General features: G+C 42.3%; 1 protein-coding gene across 1 annotated transcript in view; it reads right to left on the bottom strand.

Moving 5' to 3' along the window:
• Positions 1–21,775, bottom strand: part of LOC137191753 (A disintegrin and metalloproteinase with thrombospondin motifs 16) — a 60,059-nt gene that overhangs the window by 13,810 nt on the left and 24,474 nt on the right. Inside the window, exons 9-18 of the mRNA XM_067602114.1 lie at positions 21,403–21,540; positions 13,616–13,769; positions 11,031–11,126; positions 7,286–7,434; positions 4,608–4,780; positions 4,312–4,442; positions 3,815–3,938; positions 2,831–3,075; positions 2,437–2,572; positions 816–942 (exon numbers count right to left, since the gene is read on the bottom strand). Coding sequence (XP_067458215.1) covers positions 816–942; positions 2,437–2,572; positions 2,831–3,075; positions 3,815–3,938; positions 4,312–4,442; positions 4,608–4,780; positions 7,286–7,434; positions 11,031–11,126; positions 13,616–13,769; positions 21,403–21,540 — 1,473 coding nt within the window. The remainder of the gene's footprint in view (positions 1–815; positions 943–2,436; positions 2,573–2,830; positions 3,076–3,814; positions 3,939–4,311; positions 4,443–4,607; positions 4,781–7,285; positions 7,435–11,030; positions 11,127–13,615; positions 13,770–21,402; positions 21,541–21,775) is intronic.

Below are 21,775 nucleotides of genomic sequence, written 5' to 3'. Positions count from 1 at the left end.
TAGTGTCGGTACTGCCTGACACCCTCCATTCGCTTTAATATGAGGAGATAGTGTGGGAAGTATGGAAGAGTTGACTCAACCAATAAACAGCTCTTTTTGACACTGCACGTCAAGAAATTGCAGAACAGATGTGTACGTGTTGTAGGCCAATAACACATCACTTGTCAGGAGGCGTTAGGGAGGAGGAAGGTGAAAAGGACAGAAGCTAAGTCGACAAAAGATTAAAATCCCAAATGGTAAAGACACAGTCAGAAAAGAGACAGAAAGAAGGATAGTAGGTAGACAAAATTCGGCATGCTGCCGGTAAAAACGCTGTTGCTGTGAGATGACCACAAGATAATCTCTTCACTAGCATGCTGAGGTTGAATAACTAGATATCAACGTACCTGGATAATCATCTGCCTCCTTAAGTTCCAACATGAACATGCATGTGCAGAATGTTGAGTTGTGGCAGCCAACAAGTTTTTTGGCTGTCATGTCGCCTATATAGCTCTTCCAGGGTATGTCAATTGAATAGGTTTTTGAGCAAGTCTAGAAGGTTAAAATATTCAGTCTTTTTCCATCCAAAAGCATATATCAGGAAAATATGTAGACATGTCTGCAAAGTTCAAATACTATTTATTCAGTAACCCCCAGACTGAGAGCACGGTTAAAAAGTGAGCAGTTTTAGAAGCCACGAATGTTCACGGACATTACTGAGGTTTCAGTTGAATGAGTTGTCATATTTTGGTTGCATTAACTAATTTCAAACAAAACAGAACCAATCGCAACGAAGAAACCAACCATTTAACGTATAAAAAATCAGAGGGACTGACCTGGCGGGACATGGTTGTGTGTTGCAGGGCATCAGTCCAGTAACTGGTCTGGATCTGGGATTGCAGTACGATGTATTCACCTGCACTCTCAAGTCTTTGTAGCACGCTGACTTGGTGTTCATCTGGCCTGCATGGGTGATATTGCATAAAGATCAGGCACAACAATATAAATGGAGGATATCATTTTTATTTTAAGTTGCAATTTACTGTGTCTGCCACTTGGCTACTATAAAATGACAGTAAAACAAAACTGCAGGCAACTGCATATTTACTATGATGGTTGAATTTGTTATGGAGATGTATAAAAACATCTGTGTTATTGAGCTTGAAGGTTCATTCTTGACATTGGAAAGAGAAGTTTGACAAAATGTAATTTGGCCAGCATACAAATAAACAGAAATGAATGTCAAGCTGCTTGTCAGGATGCTATCAAATGTATGCACATAATATAACTTATAGTTCTCAACATACCTCAAAGAAAATATTTGTCCCTGTAACACATGAAAACAATATTTAAATAGTTTTTTAGACTTTCTCCATTAAAGATAAGTCTTATCTTTTACTTAAAAATGCCCTGATATTGTGTGGGTAACTTCTGACACAAACTGACAGTGTTGCTTGATTTATGTGAAACTTGAATCCCAGGTTCACAGATCTCTGGCAGGTATTTGGCTTTAGGCAAGGTCAATCTGCACAACTCAACTCGTACAGGCCAGTTAGTCAGTCACACTCTTTAATAAAGCAAAGACCCCCCAACCCATCATGGCCTACAATCAGGACACAAAGAGGTGGAGGTGGTTAGGGTGGACCACAACAGAGCAGGGTGGGGAACTTTAACCTGGAGGGTCAATCAATAGGAACACTACACTGGGGGCTTTGTTCACACTCATGAAGGCAAGCAATTACACACACACACACACACACACTAACACACACACACACACACACACACACACACAGACACACACACACACACAAACACATCTATGCAAGCATTTACAAAGGGGAAATGTGTGAGTAGTGTGAGTAAAAACACACTCATTCATGTACACATACACACTTTTGTGCACTGACCTCCGGCTTCAAATCACCATCCCAGGGACTGCCCTGGTCATTACAGCTGTCTTTGCATGTGTGTGTGTGTGAGTGTGTGTGTGTATGTGTGTGCCTCTGGTGGGACAAAGGCCACTGGTCGAAGCCATGCATGTGTGTGCTTGCTGGCTTAAGCGTATCTGTTTGTGTGTGTGTGCACGTAATAGCAGATCTGCAATAGAACAAGAAGAGGGCCCAGTAGTCCCAAACAAGAGCAACTAATGTCCTGGCAGTAATGATGGGAACGCTCCCCTCTCCATTTAACCTGCAGCTAAAAGCCTTATTATAGATCACAGAGGCTGAGCTGAGCTTCAGATGCTTGTCCACTGATTTACTTAATCTATGGGTTGGCCCAGATTGAAGATTAAAGGTTACAATTATATTTAAAAAAAAAAAAAAACACACACAAAAAAGTATAGCAAATTTAATGATGATGAAAAAGACCATACTTTGAACACATTTATCACTGCACTTTGTGAAAACATATCGTGTCTTTTCATTTTTTACATGTGTACTAGTTTGCACTTACCTCTGGCACAAGTTGCTGAGCACTGGGAGCGTATGATGGCCCACGTGTAATTGTGTTTGATGTGATTTTTTCTCTCATCAGCTTTCTTCAGAGTGTATTCCCAACGTACACCTGGGTTCCAGCCCTGCAACAATATCTACAGGAGAAAGAATATGGTAAGAATTATGAGATGTGAGGCAGTAAAAACGTACAAATATACTGTATGTAGACAGGTAAAACTACAGGTATAAGTGAGGAAGTAAAGAAGCAAAGGAATGAAAGAAGGAAAGGGGATCTTATATATTAAGAGACAAACTTAATTGCACAAAAGTGACATAATAAATGCATAAACATATGTTGTGGAGAGGAATTGCATTGGTCAAAGCAATATTTTTGGTGTCTACTGATCTCTTACCTCTATAATCAGTGTCTCATTGGTAGGGCCAGTTGATATGAGGCTCTCTGGTCTGTTGTAGGGTCTCTTATACTCAAAAATGGCTCCGGCAATGGGGTGTCTGCCCGGCCAGTCCACCGTCCAATGTCCGTTCAGGTGGTAGCGCCTCTGAGTGTCCCTGACAGCCAGGTAGGAGCTTGATGTATTCAGTTCCATCACACGGATACTCCGAGCCCCTGCTGGGATGGTTACCACCCCATAGTACTCTGAGAGAGAACACAAAACCAATGTTTGAGCCAGGACTGTCTGGGAAAGGGTCTTTGGTACTTTTTTAGGGGGTCACCACTCCTTCCAAGGGGGACAATAAACTACACTGTGAAAACTGCACACCTGCTGAGTGCTAAAAAATGATAATAAAATAATACAAGAACTGATATCATACCTCTTATATCAGACATATAACTAAATTTGTTTTGATTAGACTAAAGAAATTAGCTTTTTTAAGAAATTATAAAATTATATGAATACTGTCAAGCTACAACCTGGATGTATAGCTACAATGTATGGCGCTGGAAAATGATTGATCATTTCATTGATTGACAGATGCATCACTCTGTTGACATTTGGCAAAACAAGCAATCCTCACTAACTTTTTAAATATCAAAATGAAAACATCAGCAGAAAAAACAACTCAGGCCAAGAATATAGACACCAGCTTGTGATGTGTGCTTACCAGCGTTTTCAACGGGTCATTGTCACAATGGCAACAAAACTGAAAACAAGTACTAAAAAAAGTACTACAAAGTACCAAAATCTGTAAAGAACTACGAAAACAAACCAGATGAAATAATATTTGTGTATACATTGAGCCATAAGATGATAAAAGGTGGGAAAATTAGATTTTGGGATCAAGGATAAAGAAAAAAAAGTCTGTAGCTTTTAAAACATTGCAAAGAACAAATCATCAAAACAAATGAACTGAACAGTGTAATTACTATGACCTACGGTTAGTATAATGCTGCTTGGTGTACTGTCCTTTGTAAATCTTGCAGGTGGAGTTGTCTCCTTTACACACTCCACAAGCATCAGGCACAGCTGTGGAGCCCAACACACGGTCACAGCCCACTCTCTGTGGGACAAAAACATTGTTGCTTTTAACAAAACATTAGCTTTAATTCAATGCAACATTAAGAATAAGAATATTAGACATATTTTATTAATCCAGAGGAAAACTGAAATACAGCATTACATCATCATACTGTGTAAAACTGTTGAAATCTACCATCATTTATCCATTATGTGGTGACAAGTCCACCATTTTCTTTTTCATGACATTTCAATTAACTGTGAAATAGCACAATAAGAGTGTCTATTGATGGTTCTCCACTTCAAAGACTTCACACATGATATCATCCCTCAAAAAAAAGTCTAGCACTAACTACAAAATATTTTTTCAATCAAAGCATATTACTGTCTCATTGCTTGACATTTAAAAGGATTACCTCACACAGGCCGTCAATACAGACATTAGAGCTGTCCTGTGAACAAAGTGTCCCATCTTTAACTTTGCTGGCCAGGGCGAAGAAGAAATCATAACCTTCAGCAAAGCAGTACAGCTTACATACATCTTGATCTGGGAGGAAAGACAGTTTAAATAAAGAGATTACCAAACTGGTTGCAGAAAACAAGCATATTGCCATCTACCATAATATAGGTAGTTGCTAAAAGCCTCCCCAATAAACTCTCTTTTATCATTTTACATATTTTTTCTGAGTAATTCTGGAAATAAATGTCTCACCGTCCACTCTGGTGTATGGTCTCCAGGTGTAGTGCCATCCTCTGAACTGTTTGCTGTTGAACTCGGCACACTGCTGCGATCTGTAGTCAATGGTGTTGGGGGGACAATCCTGAGTGTTACATAGTTTGTATGACCTGGAGGAGCCTTCGCAGTACTTCCCTCCATATGCAGGTCTGCAGAGAGAAATGCAAACATATATCATGCAAACAGTTGCATAATACTACGTATTTAATTGAATGATAAAACTTTATTTTAAACCCCCTATTTAGCACTTGTAAGCCCTATATGAACATTTAATACATGTATATTAATAACACACTATACTGTAGTTTTAAGCAGATTTGAGGCATTTTTAAATGTTAACTAATTTACAACATTTGTCCCCTACTATGAAGACATGTTTTTATTTTATTACAATTGTGTTTTACTATATTGCCATTCATTATCAGCCAGTACAATACATTAATAAACTCTCATATCTGCTTACAACGACATTATTGTGTGTAATGTTCAGATTATTTCTCATGTGTGAGTTGTAACAATTACAGGTAATACCAGATATACTAACATAAAATTAAGAGGAAAAAAGACACCCTTGTTACATCTGATTGCCAGATTGAGCAAGTGTGTGTTATATTACAAATAACTGAATTTCATTGTAATTCTGTGTTTTGGCAAGTGAGTATACTTGGCTATAGGTGGATGTGTGTGAGTGTGCCTTTGTGAAGGCTTCTCCAATAACAGGTGTATATCCCCAGGCTATGTTCCTAAAAATCCCTTCCACGGGACAATTACACCTTCTATAAGCCCTCCAATCACATTGTCACTTATCTCTCTTTCCCTCTCTCTTTTTCCTGCTTCATATCTCTGCACTTCATCTTTTTCTGTTTTAATCCCTTCTCTGTCATCTCTCCTCGGCCCCTTCCCCCCCATTTTCTCTCTCTCCCCAGCCTCTTTGTTCCCCCCTCCACCATCTTTCCTCCCCTCTCTTTCTCTCTTCCCCCTTGTCACTTTCTGTCTAATTTAGCCCGCCACTTGTCAGGATCTTGGCATGACATGATAAAGAGGAGGCCCCTGCATTTGGTATAGGGCCCCATGACTGACTGTCAATGCAAATAATCCTGAGTGACTGATGATGAGTAAGGAACTAAGTGAGCAGATAAGTGATGAAGTGACAGGCCCATGTGAGTGATCTTCACTATTTTTAATCACATATCTTAATATACTCTTGGCCTCATATCAAGCAATCACAAAACACACACACACACACACACACATACATCTCTTCAAACTAATGTCATCTCTAAATAAACCTTCTGTGTGTGCAGTTGTATGTAAACATGTCTGTGTCTAACCGCATACTTGTTAGTTATGTAAGTTGCTGCATACTTAGTGTATGATTGTGGATGTAGATGACAGCAACACAGTAAAGGCCTGGTTACACCCGTATTAAAAATGACAAAATCAATAATCAAAACCATTCAGATCGCCGAGCCTAAGTAAATCCACACAAGTTTTTCCCAATGAGTTCAACTTTGGTGATCTATTACCTACACATTTGCACAGTAGTAGCTAAATCAAGCAGTCATCAGACAGTGTGACCTTTGTGGGAAAAGAGCTGTAAAGTCCAAAAACATAGGAAGCCCCATCCACTTTTATTTTACCTCCTCTGTCGTAACACAAGAGTCAATGAAACAAATAGTATATCTTTTATATCTGTTAACTTATTGTCCTGTTAGCAACAAAGCTAATGAGCATGCTGACTGACAATTAGCAAGCTTGTGAGCTTGGGGAGCTTTTATGTGTTTTATGTGTTTCCACACTTCTGGAAACACATATTTTGCAAATTAATTTCACTGTGCCACTTTCTGGTGTGACCAGGCCTTAAGAAGTCAGCTTTAGGTGTGGTTTTGACCTTTGTTTTGCACTCATTTGCGTCATTTTTGTGGTTGGAAAGACTCCACTTAGTAGTCAGTGTGGGCAGAATTATTAAAGGAATAGTCTGACATTTTGGAAAATACTTTTTTATTTGCTTAATTGCAGAGAGTTAGATGGTGGTGTCAATCTGATGTTTGCCTGTTAAATATAGAGCTAGAGTCAGTAGGCAGTTAGCCTAGCTTTCCATAAACACTGAAAGCAGAGGGAAACTGCTAGCCTGGCACTCTCCAAAGCTCAAAATGTTCCCTTCCAACACCTCTCAAGCTACTAATTAACACAGTAAGAAATGGAAAATCAGCATTCTTGGATTTTAATTGGAGTAACATGCTACTGCTTTTTCTTAGCGAACAAGCAACAGCACTCCAGGGAGTGTCTGTACCCGCTTGCTCGCTAAGTTACAGGTACAGCACATGACACCTTGTACAACGACTGTTGTTTTTACATTTCTGTTTATGAATGAATTAAAAAATCCAGATGCAATCTGTTAATGAGTGAACTTAAGATGTGCTAGCTAAGCTATAGCTAATCGACTGCCAGCTCCAGCTCATGACAAGTTACAAACATGAGAGAGTGGTATCGATTTTTACATCTAACTCTTGATAAGAAAGTGAAAAATGTCCCAAAATGTCAAACTACTCCTTTAAAAATGCCGGCTGATGTTTACATTTATGTGCGGTTCTCATCTTTTCTAAAATGCTCTGCTGTACCTGAATGCAAGGGATCGTTATCCTTTTCTCTACCTGGGGTTGTTGCACTGCCTCTCTCGATACGTGACTCCGCTCTCGCAACTTCGTGAGCAGGCAGACCAGGACGTCCACTCTGACCACTGGCCATGCTGAGGCCTTGGGCCCTCGTCACCCTGCTTCACACACTGGCCCCTGCGACACCACTGGAGTGAGAGAGAGGGGAATGGTGAGTGGGAGAGAAGGAAGCAGAAGAAGGGAGGCACACACAAGCAAAGAGCAAAGTGTCATAAAAGTGTCCAAAAAAAAAAAAGTACAGACTTTCCAGCAGACCTAGCACTTTTATCTTCTTTATGATGACTGTCTGTCAAACCATAGAAGAGGTCTGTAAGATATGGCTTTCAGGTTAACTGCTGTCAAAAAGGTTGTGGTCCAGTCCTGGTTACTTACAATTTATTAGTGAAACTCCAGTTGTGCTGCTTTTTGGACATTCTCTACCTTGAGCTGTCATCAGCGAGAATTAACAGAGTTAAGCCAAATATAACTGAAATGTGGAAAATCTGTCTCATACCTGACAAGGATATTAGCCTAAAATCAGTGGCGGACTCAGGCTGTGTGAGGGGCAGGGGCAAGAATATATACAGAGCACCTGATACATTCAATGGGCCCCCATCTGCAGAGAACAATGATGCATGTTTGTTAAAAAGGCTACATCCCTAATTAAGATTAATATTTTATAGGGTGATTCAGAATATACTCTTCACAATGTTATTCTCCTGTACATTGCACCTTATAGGGCACCTTTAGGACACTGTTTTTTGTTAATTAAAAGGGCACTCATTATGGCATCATGTTTTCTTAGACGTGGGGGAACCCTAGAGGGCACTTAATTATGTGTTTTTGTTTTTTTTTCACTGAAAGGGCACCCAATTCTGCACTTCAGTATGTTAGACTTAGGGGCACCCTAAATGGCACTTTTTTCCTTTTTTATTTTGTTTTCTCACTAGAAGGGCACCCATACAGAACCTCCAGTTCACCCCATTAAAACAGAAACTCACAGGGCAGTACATCACATCCTCTTTGTTTAAAGGGCATATCATGTTTGCTCTACTGTGGGGGCACCTTAGAGGGCACTTCCCCCTGAGTCCGCCAGTGCATAAAATATTATAACCACTAAAATATTACAACCACTAACCGCTGTAAAGTTGCATTTTATGTTGCACTACACTGTAATTCACTATTCCTTTTTACCTCCTCTTTTAAAAGTAGCAAAAGTAAAAAGACAAACAACCCATAAAATAAAAGGTAGAAATACTGTTGGTAACTATGCACAAATCAATATAGTAATGTTTCATAACTGCTGAAAAACAGATCTAAAACAAAAGAATTACTATCTGCCAAGGCACTGAGATAATTTAACTTCTTTCCAGAGCAAATCAACAATAAGGGTGGGGTATCTGCCTTTTAGTGATTTGTTTATTAGTATTCTCGGAATTCTTAAAAAAGGCGCAAACCAGAACTGGCAATTTTTTATTTATTTATTTATTTTTTTACATTTTCCTCATCTTCTCCCAATTTGAAAAGGCCAATTCCCTTTCTACTCCAGTCATTGTCACTTATAACCCTTACAAGTGGTCAGAGGACTGTGTAGAGAACCCATATACTCCAGTACACGTGAAATCACTACCTGACAGTGAGGAGCTTCTCTGGGGCTCACAGTTACCTCTTCAGATACCACCACACTCTACATAAGGGCCATCCATGAACACTGCCAAATGGGTTCCATGAGGCAACCAGCCGAATCAGAAGAAACATATTAGATTAGATGTTATGCGAATACAGTTTGTCTGAGATGAGAGGTGTCACATGCCTCATACTCCTGAATTAAATATATTTAGTGTAAATCATAAAAAGGCTGAGTCATTAACCAACCAACACATGTTCCAAAATGAGCATTACTCCCCTCAAAATCCCTGAATGTAATGTGAGAAGACTTTCTGAAATCTAGACTCACTTAAAGCAACATTATGTCACAAGCTGTTTCCTGGCTCAGTCTTGAACTGGATTTATAATGTCAAGGTGACATCAGGCATGTTGTACTAAATTGCTATAGCCTTGGAGTGATCTCAGTTCTTGCAAGCACACACATAAGAGTGCACACATAACCCCCCTTCTGCATCAGTGTTGATATGGGGGCATATGTTCAGCTATTCTTGTTCTCGCTGTGTGTTCATGCCTGCACACAAGCCCACAGACACACACACACACACACACTCCTCCAACTAATCTCGTGGTTCTTGACTAAGAACTAGAACAGCTGATTTCCCCTCAGTTTTCCCCTTGCGGCTGAGTGCCACGGATTCCTAAGTGAGCCTGTCATTGTTTGTGTTCAGTTAATTGTCCCGTGGAGGGAGAGGGCGGGATTAAACCATCAAATTCAATATATTGAGAAGCAAATGTCAATGAGGGGCTGTCAGGGGAGAGAGGGTAAGAGAGAGAGCGAGCCTTTGGGGAGAATCATCTTGAAAGAAGGAAGGAAAGAAACAAAGAATAAATAAAGAGCACAGATTGCTTTTTGGCGCAGACCCCAGTGGTATATTTTTGCCACATCAGCAACAAACCAATTGCAGCTGCTCCCTGAGGTAAAATAATGGAGGGAGAGTGTGGTACCTCTATTGAAAGGGGAGATTTTATTGACACTACGATCAAACAAAGTCAAATCTAAAACATAGTGAAGCTGATTCAAAGTCTTCACTTAGCTTACAAGTAAATTAATTAAGCCTGTGCTTGGATACACAGACATTAATGACTAAAAAGAAGCAGTTAAAAGAAGTGCAGTGTCAGTCAATTCTAGACTTTTTGTCTTCAGCACTTTATAACACTACAACACTCAATAAATGTTACTTTTTATAGTAGTATCTCCTTCAATTTAGCCTGTTCACCTTATAAAATACTATCACTCTTTGTCTCATGTGCCATTTAGTCACTCAGAGGTCTGTGGTATCCCTTGGAGGAGGAATGCATGTGTGTATCTGTGTGTGTATGTCTTTACAAGCTCTACCCCTTTTATACGAAATGTCACATAATACTAAGCAGCACTTGGAAAAAAAATCTCTGGGCCAATTGATGTCTTGAAGGGAAAGCCCCTTATTTTATTGGTCTTGTGCTGCTCAGTCTGTTACTGAGTAGGGAATCTGAGAACTGTCACATTCATTGTTCTTGTTTGAATTGTGTTGTTCTGTTGGACAGCGTTATTTTTTTTTCAACAAAACTGCAAAGACATGTTTGTGAGAGGCTCTTGTTTGGTGCCTTTGATTTGTGGATTTATTTGGTGAGATGCTGCAGTGTGCTGGCAACAGTCAAAAAAAAAAAGAAAAAAAAACACAGGCCACCCTCATTCACCCTCATTTGACAAAACAAGGCAAGGTTTTTTCAAAGGCATATCTGCAAGATCATATTGGCTCCTTTGGCTAAAATGGAACAAAGGTTACTTTAGTAATGGTATCAGGGTATCTCTATTCCCTGAATAGATGGTGCATTTTCCCCAAAAAACATGATTAATAACATCCCAAAGGAAAGGTATCTAGCTGCATGTCCCTAGTAGCTGTTGGAGACATCTTTGGTATAACCACTTGAATTGCCTCAAAGGCTATGGTTAAAAAAGTCCAACAGAAGTGAATGGAATCTCATGGCAGTCCTGTGATGCCACTCTTGAGGTGACAAAGCTCGTGAGCATATACCCTCCCCCTCCCTCTCACACGCACACACACAAACACATGTGGGAAAGCACATGTTAAATCACCATATCAGGTCCACAGGCAGAGCCTTCAGCCGCTGGCATAAACTTGGTTTCACACTTCCTCCCAACACGGTGGCACCACAGAGCCTTGCAGATATCCTGGAAGAACATGAAAGAGAAACAAACAGGAAGTTATATGACACTTCTAGCACGTTTTCTTGTTCCAAATTACAGAAGTGGGACTATCAGCATCTTTCTCACAACAACTGTAAACAAAGCTAGCGATGGGAAGAACAATAAATTATGATAGCATTGTTATTTCACCTCTAGAGAGCTATCATAAGATGTTGATGGAAACTTGCTGAAATTGATGTTGTCTGAGTAATGATCTTCTGGCAAGCTATCAGTGTACAGCAACTTTGTATCTCCAAAATATTTATGCTTCGGTAGCTAGGATAACAACAAAAAAAGAAAGAAACGAAAAATATACGCAGTTTGGTCCAGCTGTTGCAAGGCATTATCTCACAGGCAATGCAATGCATCAATGAAAATAAAAAAAGCACATCAATTGTTTCTGTAGCTGAATGACAAAACAGTTAAATGAAAAAAATCTGTAACCAGTATTTTCATACATTTCTTTGTTTAGCTTATAGTATATCTGAACATCAGAGAGAGTTAAACACGCAGATTATAAAGATTAAGACAAAAAGACATTACTTTGCGATCACAGGCATTGAGAGGGTACAATTGCCTTACCAAATTCATATGATGTCATGGCTGTGTTTCTCAGCAGTGGTCTGAAAGATTCAGATGGGAGTGCTGGGTGGTTTCCCTGCTCACATTGCCTGAGAAACATGGCCTGCTACTTTTTAACATGTCCACTCTATTATATCTGAATGACTATATCAGATTTTGACAACTCAGTGCAGATGCTGACAGGCACCTCGGCCTCAGCTTCTTGCTGCCAAGAGCCACCCTGGAATTGATCCCAAGGCCTATTTGTCCAGCTGTTTTGCTTGCTCAGGCCATTTAAACAGTAAAAAACGGCATAAAGAGAAAGAGTGAGACAGGGAGGAGAGTTAAGTGAGCGATGGAAGAAGAGGACAGAGGGAGACAGGGAGAGATGATGGACAGAGTGAGACAGAGAATGAGCTAAAGAGAGAAAAACACATTCTTATTATTTTACTTTTTGCTAATGTAACCTAGCTCTGTCTAACCATGCACACCATGGAGAGTATCATTTGGCTCCTCCAGCGGCACCTTATCTTGACAACGCCTGCCAAAAAGTTTTGTGAAATATTCATTACGTGATAAATTGCGCCACAGAGGCTGAGTCTTGTAGTGTTTTTTTCTTTTTTTTTATGAGTAACAAGTATCTGGAAAGGCAGCGAGCTTTAGTTTTGCTCAGGGACTTTGGGGGACCGTCCACCTTGTTGCTACCAGGTGCATGAGCAGAGAAAATGTGTGGAGGTTAGACCAAAGACACAAAAACCAAACCTAAACCCAAACCTAAAATAAACTCTGTGGCTTTTCGAAACTTCTTTCCAAACTTTTTCATCCTGTTTTCATTCTTCACCATGCTGTCCAACAAAGCAGACAACCTCAAAGTGCCATACTGTATTCAGTAGGAAACAGTGAAGACATAAATCCATCTCTCCCCTCTAATTTCCATATAGTCATTTTTCTACTGTTGGCCTTTACCTAATAAAGGCATAAAATACCCAAAAATTATAATTTAAAAAATGCATCCCCAGATGGCAAACAGATCCACCTGGTTGCAACCAATGGCAATATGTACACTCATGATAACTAACTAACTAACTAATAATAGTTACTTACAGCAGTTGCAGTACTCTTACAGTTCAAGATCTATTTGGGCCTAGATGTTAATTTATTTTGGGGTTAATGAGTTTGCAGATGGAGAAGTATATGTATATTCATATATGCATATAATATATGTATATTCTATATTCTAACCCTTACCCCTGTTAGGAAAATAAAAGCAACTGTCCCTATAAAAACAAAACATATCCAATGATTCCTTTTTCAGATGGACAAGTCCATCTTTGGTTCAGATGGGCTTCACCTTAGGTGCAATCTTTGGACCCAGGAAGAACTATAATCCAGATACAAGGAGCCTTAAGCGCACAAATATTCTAAAACACCTCTACAGTGTCATTACAAATTACAGCAATATAAATGCTCTCAGGACTCAGGCAAAGAATTTCAAACAGCAACATCAGCAGTAATGAGACAATGGGAGAGTAACACAGAGAGATTCCCATTGGCAATGCTCCAGTGTATATTTAGTCATCCATCCCAGTGAGTATTTCACGGGCAGCATCATAACTCTCAGTGTTTATTTTCTGTGTGTGTGTGTGTGTGTGTGTGTGTGTGTGAGAGAGAGAGAGAGAGAGAGAGAGAGAGAATGCATTTATGCATATGCATACATGCATGCATTTTTTTGCCCTCTACCTCATTCCCTCCATCCTACTATTGATTTCTCTCAACTTTTCAATTGCTACCAGATTTTTTAAAGCACTCAGGTTCCATTGGGTGTGCTGGAGAAAACCCTTGAGAGAATCATGGCATGGCATGGATTTTCAACTCATTTCCAAATTTGCATGGGATGGCATGATCATGTTTACCTTCTTAAAATCGAGGGTGCACAGCTTGGCCTTCTCCCCAAACTGCCATTTGCACTGTGTGTCTGCATCGTACAGCTCGCCAGGCAGCTTCTCGGGGTACCGATACTCCTTAACTGCTCTGGGTTCATCTGATAGGCACAAAGCCTGGGCAGAACTGTTGGACAGGGGCAGAGAAGAAAGGAGAATAAAAGATGAAGTGTTTACAAGGAAACGACAGAAATGAGGAATCTTCAACAACTTTGGTGATATACAACATACAAGCAGACATAAACAAACATACATGTCATTAAGTGCCTTGCTTCATAAATCTTGGAAATGTCAGGTAGCTGGTATACAACATTCACTGCTGTGCACACAGAAATTTCACAACAAAGAGCATCAGTCCACAATATTCTATCTCACACAAGCTCCGCCCTCTAACTGGACTCTATACTATTCTCCAATCACAAGCATGCAATCACCCACTGAAATTTGCATGTACGTAGCTGGCTAATCAGGACTTGCCTACCGATTACATGTGTCTCACACAGTATATAAGGCAATGCTTTGCTGCTGCTGTCATCCTTCTCACTTCAGCGATGGTGAATCTGCTCACTGATCTTACTTCTCCATGGATATAGTCATCTCTCCAGCAAGCTTGTTCCTGCCCATTGTGCCCTGGCTACATTGCCGCCACTGCCAGACATCTCTTCTGTTTTGCCTTGGTTGGGACCATGCAGGGAGTGGCATGATGCAGCCACTGCCCGGTGTTTATTGCCAAGGACTTTCTCCGTTTCAACACCAGCAATGGTGGGATAATTTTCAGCTGTGTGACATTTTGCTCCGCTGTGATGAGAGCGACCCGGAGCTTGAGATAGATCTCTGCATCAATGATGAGTCCCCCACTTCATCCAGTGCCCCGCTACCGCCGCCGGTCACCTCGGCTGAGACTGTCCCAGTGGCTTCGCAGACAGACAATGATTTCATCCTCTTGTCTTCCCAGAGGTTATGGCCATGGCACTGGAGCATGTGGGGCTCACACTAACCCCGCCTATCCCACATAAAACTGGTTAGTCAGCCACATGGAGGCTTTTACAGCCCAGCTCATCTGGATCAACCAGTCTTTGTTTTGCATCCTCTCCCAGACATTTGGGAGAAGGTGAAGCTGAGCCGCCATCTGCTGCTTGCCCCTTCTTGTAGCCAGACAGGTGATGAGGTGCATCGCTGTAACACCATGGTGAGGAGGAGAACGCACAGGCAGGGCAGAGCACCATCTGCCCCTGCCACATCAGCAGCAAAAAATGCCCGCAGACACCTGCAGAAGCCCTGAACATGGGGAGAGTCTGCGGTGCTGAAAATGTTTTAATAAAACAAATGACATTTTCCACCAAAGAGCAAAATCCTCCACTCTCTCCTCTTCCATCTCTCCGGCCCTCTATGACACTGTGATGATATTGGCCGAGCCTGCTTCATCCAGCTGATCACAGAGGCTGTGTAATGCAGAAAGCACTTGCTCAGCTGGTGCCCCTGCCTCTCTTCCCACAGTTAGGGAAGCAGATGGCGGGCGACCTCGTTCAGCTACATGCTATGCTAGCCGGAAAAAGCTCAGCACTGGGCCCTGAGCATGAGCACTATGTTAGGCATGATGTTGTGAGGAAGAAACACATCCTGCCCGACATTGCGAAACAGAGAAGATCTGTCTCTCGCTGTGCTCTCGACCTCCAGCTGGCCGCCTGCCCACTGACACAGTTTTACGAGGAATGGCGTCACAGCTGCACCTTAATGGACAAAAAACAGTGAGACTGGGTTATTCACTCCAGTTCTGCCTTGTTCCTCCTCCATTCTTGGGCATCAAGGAGATAAATCTATCCTTCCGAGAGGAGATAGATTCTCTCTCCGAGGAGATCCAGGACCTGTTGCTAAAATTTGTCTCAATCTGTCTCAATCATTCCCACTCATGACAGACATAGGGGATTTTACTCTGCGTATTTTGTGGTTCCCAAGAGGATGGGATGTTTCAAACCCATTTTGGAACTCCGCATCCTGAACCAGTGCATTGCCTGACAGACCCTCATGTTAAACATCAGGAGATTGCTGGAGCTGGTTAAACCAGGTGATCAGTTCACCACCATCGACCTGAAGATGCATATTTTCACGTCGTGCACCAAAATGCAGGACGTTCCTGCATTACAACAGTATAACAGGTGTACAACAGGCTACAGTTTGGTTTGTCCCTGGCTCCCCACACATCCAGCAGGTGTGTGGACGCAGTGTTACAGTCGCTGCAGTTGCTGCATGACCAGAGCATGCAGCGGCTGCTTAGACAACCTCATTGTCATGGCAAGATCCAGGGAATGGGCCATTTTCCACACAGCCAAGTTGGAGCTGCACCTAAACTGGTTAGGTTTTGCCATCAACTGGAAAGAGCGCTCCCCAGCCACACCAACAGGTGGAGTAACTGGGAGTCGTGCTTGACTTGTTCAGACTCTGTTGGAATCCTGCAGCAGGCAGTCCTTGGACTGCTGAGGGGGATTGACAGCTTTGTCTGCAGGTGTTGGGGCTCATGGCGGCGGGTCATCCAGTGTCTACACTGGGGCTCCTGAACATGTGCTGCCTGCCAAGGTAGTTCTCCACCCTGCGCTTGGATCCCAGGAGGCACAAGCACCGCATGGTGAACATTCCCCCATCAGTCCAGGAGGACCTGCATTATTGGGGGTCCCCACAGCATCTGTTGATGTGATCACCACTGAGTCGAGTGACCTCCTACATAGCGGTGTTCACAGATGCGTACCTGATGGGTTGGGGTGGCACCTGCCTGGGGAGAGTGATAGGTGGTCTGTGGCCTTCAGGGGAAAACTGACACCTAAACCTCCTTGAACTTCAGGTGGTACTCTTGGTTCTCCAACTATTCCTGAATCTGGTTCAGGGAGACATTTGTTGGTGAGAACAGACAACTGCACCACAAATGTCTACATCAACAGGCAGGGTGGAGTCCGATCTACAATCCTTTTGAAGATGGCAGAGAACCTGGCAGAGAACCTTCCACCCTCTGGGTACAGAAAACAGGGGCACCAGGAGGTGGTGTAGCAGATTTGGAATTGGTTCAGGAAAGCGGAAATGGGCCTGTTTGCCAGTCGGAACAACACCTGCTGCCCGCTCTGGTGCTCCCTGATGCTGCAAGACAATCCATCCCTGGGGGTGGCACACGCGCCATGGTCAAGGAAGCTGCTTTATGCCTTTTCCTCCTCTTCGTCTCATTCCCCCTCTGCTGGAGAGAGTGAGACAAGAGCGGCTGTCAGTCATCTTGATAGCCCCGGACTGCCATTTGGTGCCATGGTACACAGAGATGACCCAGATGTTGGTGGCCCAACCCTGGACCATCCCTCAAGTTTGGGGGGGCCTGTCCCATGAGGTGGGCTCAATATGCGTGCTGCCCACATTGGGCCAACCTCTCCAGGCTTAGCTCCTGAGAGAGACAGACTGATACGGGCTGGACTTGTCTGCATAGGTGGTGCAAACCATCCATGCCATGAGAACAGGATCCACCATTGCTTGCTACAAAGCTAAATGGTTGGGATTCCAATGCTGGTGCGGGGAAAGGAGATTAGATCCACTGACATGTGCAGTGGGGGAAGTTCTCTTTGCCACTGTTAAAGTGTATTCTGCAGCTATTTCCTCCTGTCATGAGAGTTTTCGCCCACCCCCTTGTGAAACGTTTCTTACTGGGGGTTAGGAGACAACGTCTGGTGATGCATGTCTCCACCCACCAGTGGGAACTATCATTGGTGCTTGAGGCTTGAGTGATTCCAATGAGTCTCTGGAGCCCTCCTCTCTGAAGGCGTTGTCATCCAAGAGAGCTTAGCTGCTTGCACTGACTTTATCTAAGAGAGTGAGTGAGCTGTGCACTCCATCGGTTCACCCCAGCTGTTTGCTACTTCATGGTGACTACAGTGGTGTTACTCTCAGACTGAACCCCTCCTTTGTTCCCAAGAACATAAAGAGTTCATTTAGGTCGAGAACTATTCAACTAGAGGCATTTTGTCCTCCACCCTATGGGCACTTCAGGGAGGCAAAATTGCATCTTGTGCCCAGTATGTGTGTTGACATGTTATGTTGAACGCACAGCCCCTATTCAGGACACTGAACAGCTGTTCGTGTGCTATGAAGAGGTGTGGCCAGTAAAGCCCTTTCCAAGAAGCACCTAGCTAGTTGGCTTTGTGAATGCATCTCCCAAGCTTACGGGTAGGCGGGTAAGGACCCCCCCACAGTGGTCTGAGCGTATTCCACATGTGGTGTAGCAGCGTCAACGGCCTCATTCAGTGAGGTGAGTGTCAAGGACATATGCAAGGCAGCGTCTTGGTCTACACCTTGTCCTTTCATAACGTTTTATCTCTTAGACATGACGGGCTCCTTTTCAAGGTCTGTGCTTGCAGGGGCGACTCAGGACTTGTGAAAAGGGTTGTGTGAGTGACTGGGAAATATACGCCTGCATTCTTCCATGATCTACTTGGGGACTCAGGAAATGAGGTGTTCAGGGTTTCTGCTGTTTGATTTTGAAGCCCTGCGAGATTAGGCCATGATTACACCAAGTTTCATGTTCATGTTATCTGGCCTGGGTTGGGCCCCCTATTGCTCCGCTGAAGCGGCATGGATTATAAAGTAGTAAGTAGGCCTCGGCAACTAACCTCTAGCCAGTCAGACTCAGTGAGGCAGTCTGATGACATGTCGCAGCATGGCGAACATTCATCGGGCTATGTCTACTGTATCCATAGAGTCCAGTAGAGGCAGAGCCTGTGTGAGATAGAACGAAGGTTATCATATTGTTACCCTAGTTCTATACGCACAGGTGGAGCCCTCTACCTATGGACCCTGCCACTCCTACGCCGTCTGCTGAAGTGGTTTCGGGATGAGAGCGGCAGCAAGGTGCTGCCTTATATACTGTGTGAGACACATGTAAGTGGTAGGTGCATCCTGATTGACTTGCTACGCACATGCAAATTTCAGTGGGCGATTGCGTGTGTGTGATTGGAGTAGAGTATTACCCATAGAATCCAGCAGAGGGCTCAGCTTGTGCTTATAGAACTAGGGTTACAATATTATAGCCTTCGTTCCATTGTTTCCCACCTTGGAAAGTACCGTAAAGTGTTGCTATGGTAACATATCAAGTTGCCAAACTCAAGTCCTGACAGTAATGGTTTTAATGCCTCAGACACTCAATTATGACAGACATAAAAAGCTCCTTGCCCATATCGCTCATATCCTTACACCAGTGGGGGGTTTCCAATGTTAACTGATATCACTGGTTACTATACAGAGATATTTTACTGCTTAAACACTACAGTCTGGGGAATATAATACAAAAATATGGTGGAAAGAGCATGAAAAGACAAAGTATGTTGGAGAGGTCCATTGTGCTAGTGAGTGGTCCTGATTGCTTTAGCAGAAAATGTGTGTGTGTGTGTGTGTGTGTGTGTGTGTGACCTTCCATTGCTTTATTGCTTTATGGGTCCTATGTGTCTACAGAGAACAATGGCTGTTCAATATTCTGCAATCCTACATTATTCACATAATAAAGTTTCTGAAAAATACATTACATTTACAGTGTGCATGCATCAACAGGCGAACATGTAAGGCCTGTGCATGCATGCATTCACTAACACACACTCGGTTACAAGCCATTTGTTGCTAATTTGCATGACACAAGGATCCAGAGACAGGTTTTCTTACAGCAGTTCTTCATATTCACTAATGGCACAGCAAGAAGCATTGGACCAAATGTTTTTTCCCCAAATTTGAGCAGTGAGCCCTGTACGCCACAAGATTATCATCAGCTGGACATGAAAAAAGGAACGTGAATAGCACCCATTATTTTCTAGGATTCCCTGCAGATCTCCTGACTCATCTCTTCCAGACAAAAATCACTTGGTATTTCTGTCTACCATGGATTGTTAGCGCATCAGACTAATATGCAGGAAAATTCATCTCCTATAATGTGTCTCTGTGACATACAGTATGCTGATGCAGGAAAACTTTGCATTGGCAAGATCAAGTCATAAGCAGAGCTTTTCACTTACTGTACCAGGGTATTTGCTTTACATTACTACAAACTACAATGAACTACTGATCATTGATTTTCCCAACACCTCTGCAAGACCAAACATTATGAGCTTCACCAAATCACCGAAAAAAATACTGCATATGTATTGTAAGGTGTTTCTGCTACTGTACGTTGTCCACCCCGATATGCTGAGTTATCATGCACACTGTACATAGCTTCTGTAATAGACAAAGACATAAAAAGGATATGTGAACCTTTGAGGTATCACCAACCCAGAAAATAATCTTTTTACTTTAATCTATCACAGATGCTTCAATGGGTTTTAAACCAGTGCTCATACAAACAAAAACGTTTACAAGTGGCTTTTAAGGGTATTTGGCTTTCCCCGTCATGGAAGATGTCCATCCATTTTAGGCATGACCAAGGGCCCTGATAAAACATCTGACTACACATACAATGTTGGCACAGACCTCTCTGTCATAGCTGACTGAGGGGAGGTAGATTGTGAGTGAGCGTGATGTAAAATATGTTGGCTAACACAAAGCTCCCTTCACTAACAGATGAAGGTAGAGACATTTAGGAGTCTCACTTAACTCAATAAGAATCATTTTGCCAAAAAACACTTTGATATCATAACATTCTGTTGATTGCAATTAGGAAAACATACAGCATTTCAGCATTTTTATCATGCAGTGATTATACAGGAAGACGACCCATGGTTGGTTCAGTGGTGCAGAGATCCCCCCTCCACGTGGCCCCAGGGGGTGATGGGAGTTTAATATAAGGCTGACAGGTCTAACAAGCGTGAGGTCACCCCAGCTCTAATAACTCAGCGAGGAAATACACTGTCTGTCTCCACCACTCTGAGAGGGGAGATCTGACAGTTCAGTTAACACACTGGTAAATTTAGTGGAGGGCACTGGCTCTGCAGCTATCTGGTTTCAAGCACACACATACACACACACAGAAACACACACGCGCACACACACACACACGCACAGACACAGAGAAACACAGCCAGACACACGGACGCTATGTCTGTGATGCTTGTTTTCTCACTTGGGTGAGCAGGCTGCATGCATGAAAATGCAGCTATTGCACGAACACGCAAACAACTTCACTTCACTCTCCCTCACACACTTTCACTCACATGTACCTTGACACATAATACATGTGCAGTCTGCAAAATAACACAAAATAACAACAGGAGAACAGCAGCACCACATATCACTTAACTTAATTGCAATGTCAGCTATATATCTGAGCCTCTCACACACATAAATACAGACAGTAGGCCTGTTTGTCCTTGATTTTGCAAATAAAGCAAGCCCCGCAATATTCATAATGTGAGTGCAGTTTTTCACTTGGTATTCTTTGGATCAGAGCTGCATTTGTATCTGATATATCTGCTACTGACATGTGTTTTCTACAACACATGTTCATCTATCAGTAACACATGCGGAATACTTTGAACACAATGTATGTTAAAAATGACTATTGCCAGGACCACTCTTGTTAATAATTCTGTTCTATAAACTGATACAGTGTTTTATGTCTTTGTTGAATGATCACTGAAAAGCTGGCACGAGAACTTACTCATTACTCATCAATAGAACATATGGACATAAGACTTTCCAAGCAGTGTTACCAATTAATGTCAGCATTAACCGTAAGTGCTTCTTAAATCAATTCTTTTAGGATTGTTCACCACAACTAAAGCATAGCGCTAACAGAAAATCTAGTTGCTTACTTGAGGAAGCGGCTGAGGTACTGGCGGCTGCAGGCAGACCAGGAGAAGATACCATTGTGTCCAGCTAATGTGGGAGACATGATGTTGCCCTCTGACTTCTTACAAACGTTTCCTTCACCATCATGGACCATTCCAAAACTGAGGAATAAAAAAACGTTGAGCTATAAAAGATTTTGCATGTACAAGTTATGGTAACACTTCTAGATAGTAACTGCTGAGCTGCATGCTCCATATTATTCATTACAACAGTAGAGGGCAGGTGGATATGAATGTGTTCAACAATTTTGAAGAACCCACATTAATGTGGGTATATAAATGTTTAAAACTTATGTCATTAGCTTGTGAACTTTTCTCATGGAGATAAAAAACGCTT

The sequence above is a fragment of the Thunnus thynnus genome, chromosome 10, assembly GCF_963924715.1.
Source record: "Thunnus thynnus chromosome 10, fThuThy2.1, whole genome shotgun sequence".
NCBI classification, from domain to species: Eukaryota; Metazoa; Chordata; class Actinopteri; order Scombriformes; family Scombridae; genus Thunnus; species Thunnus thynnus.
Note: the sequence above shows the minus strand (reverse complement) of the source record. Positions and strands in the feature narration are given on the sequence as shown.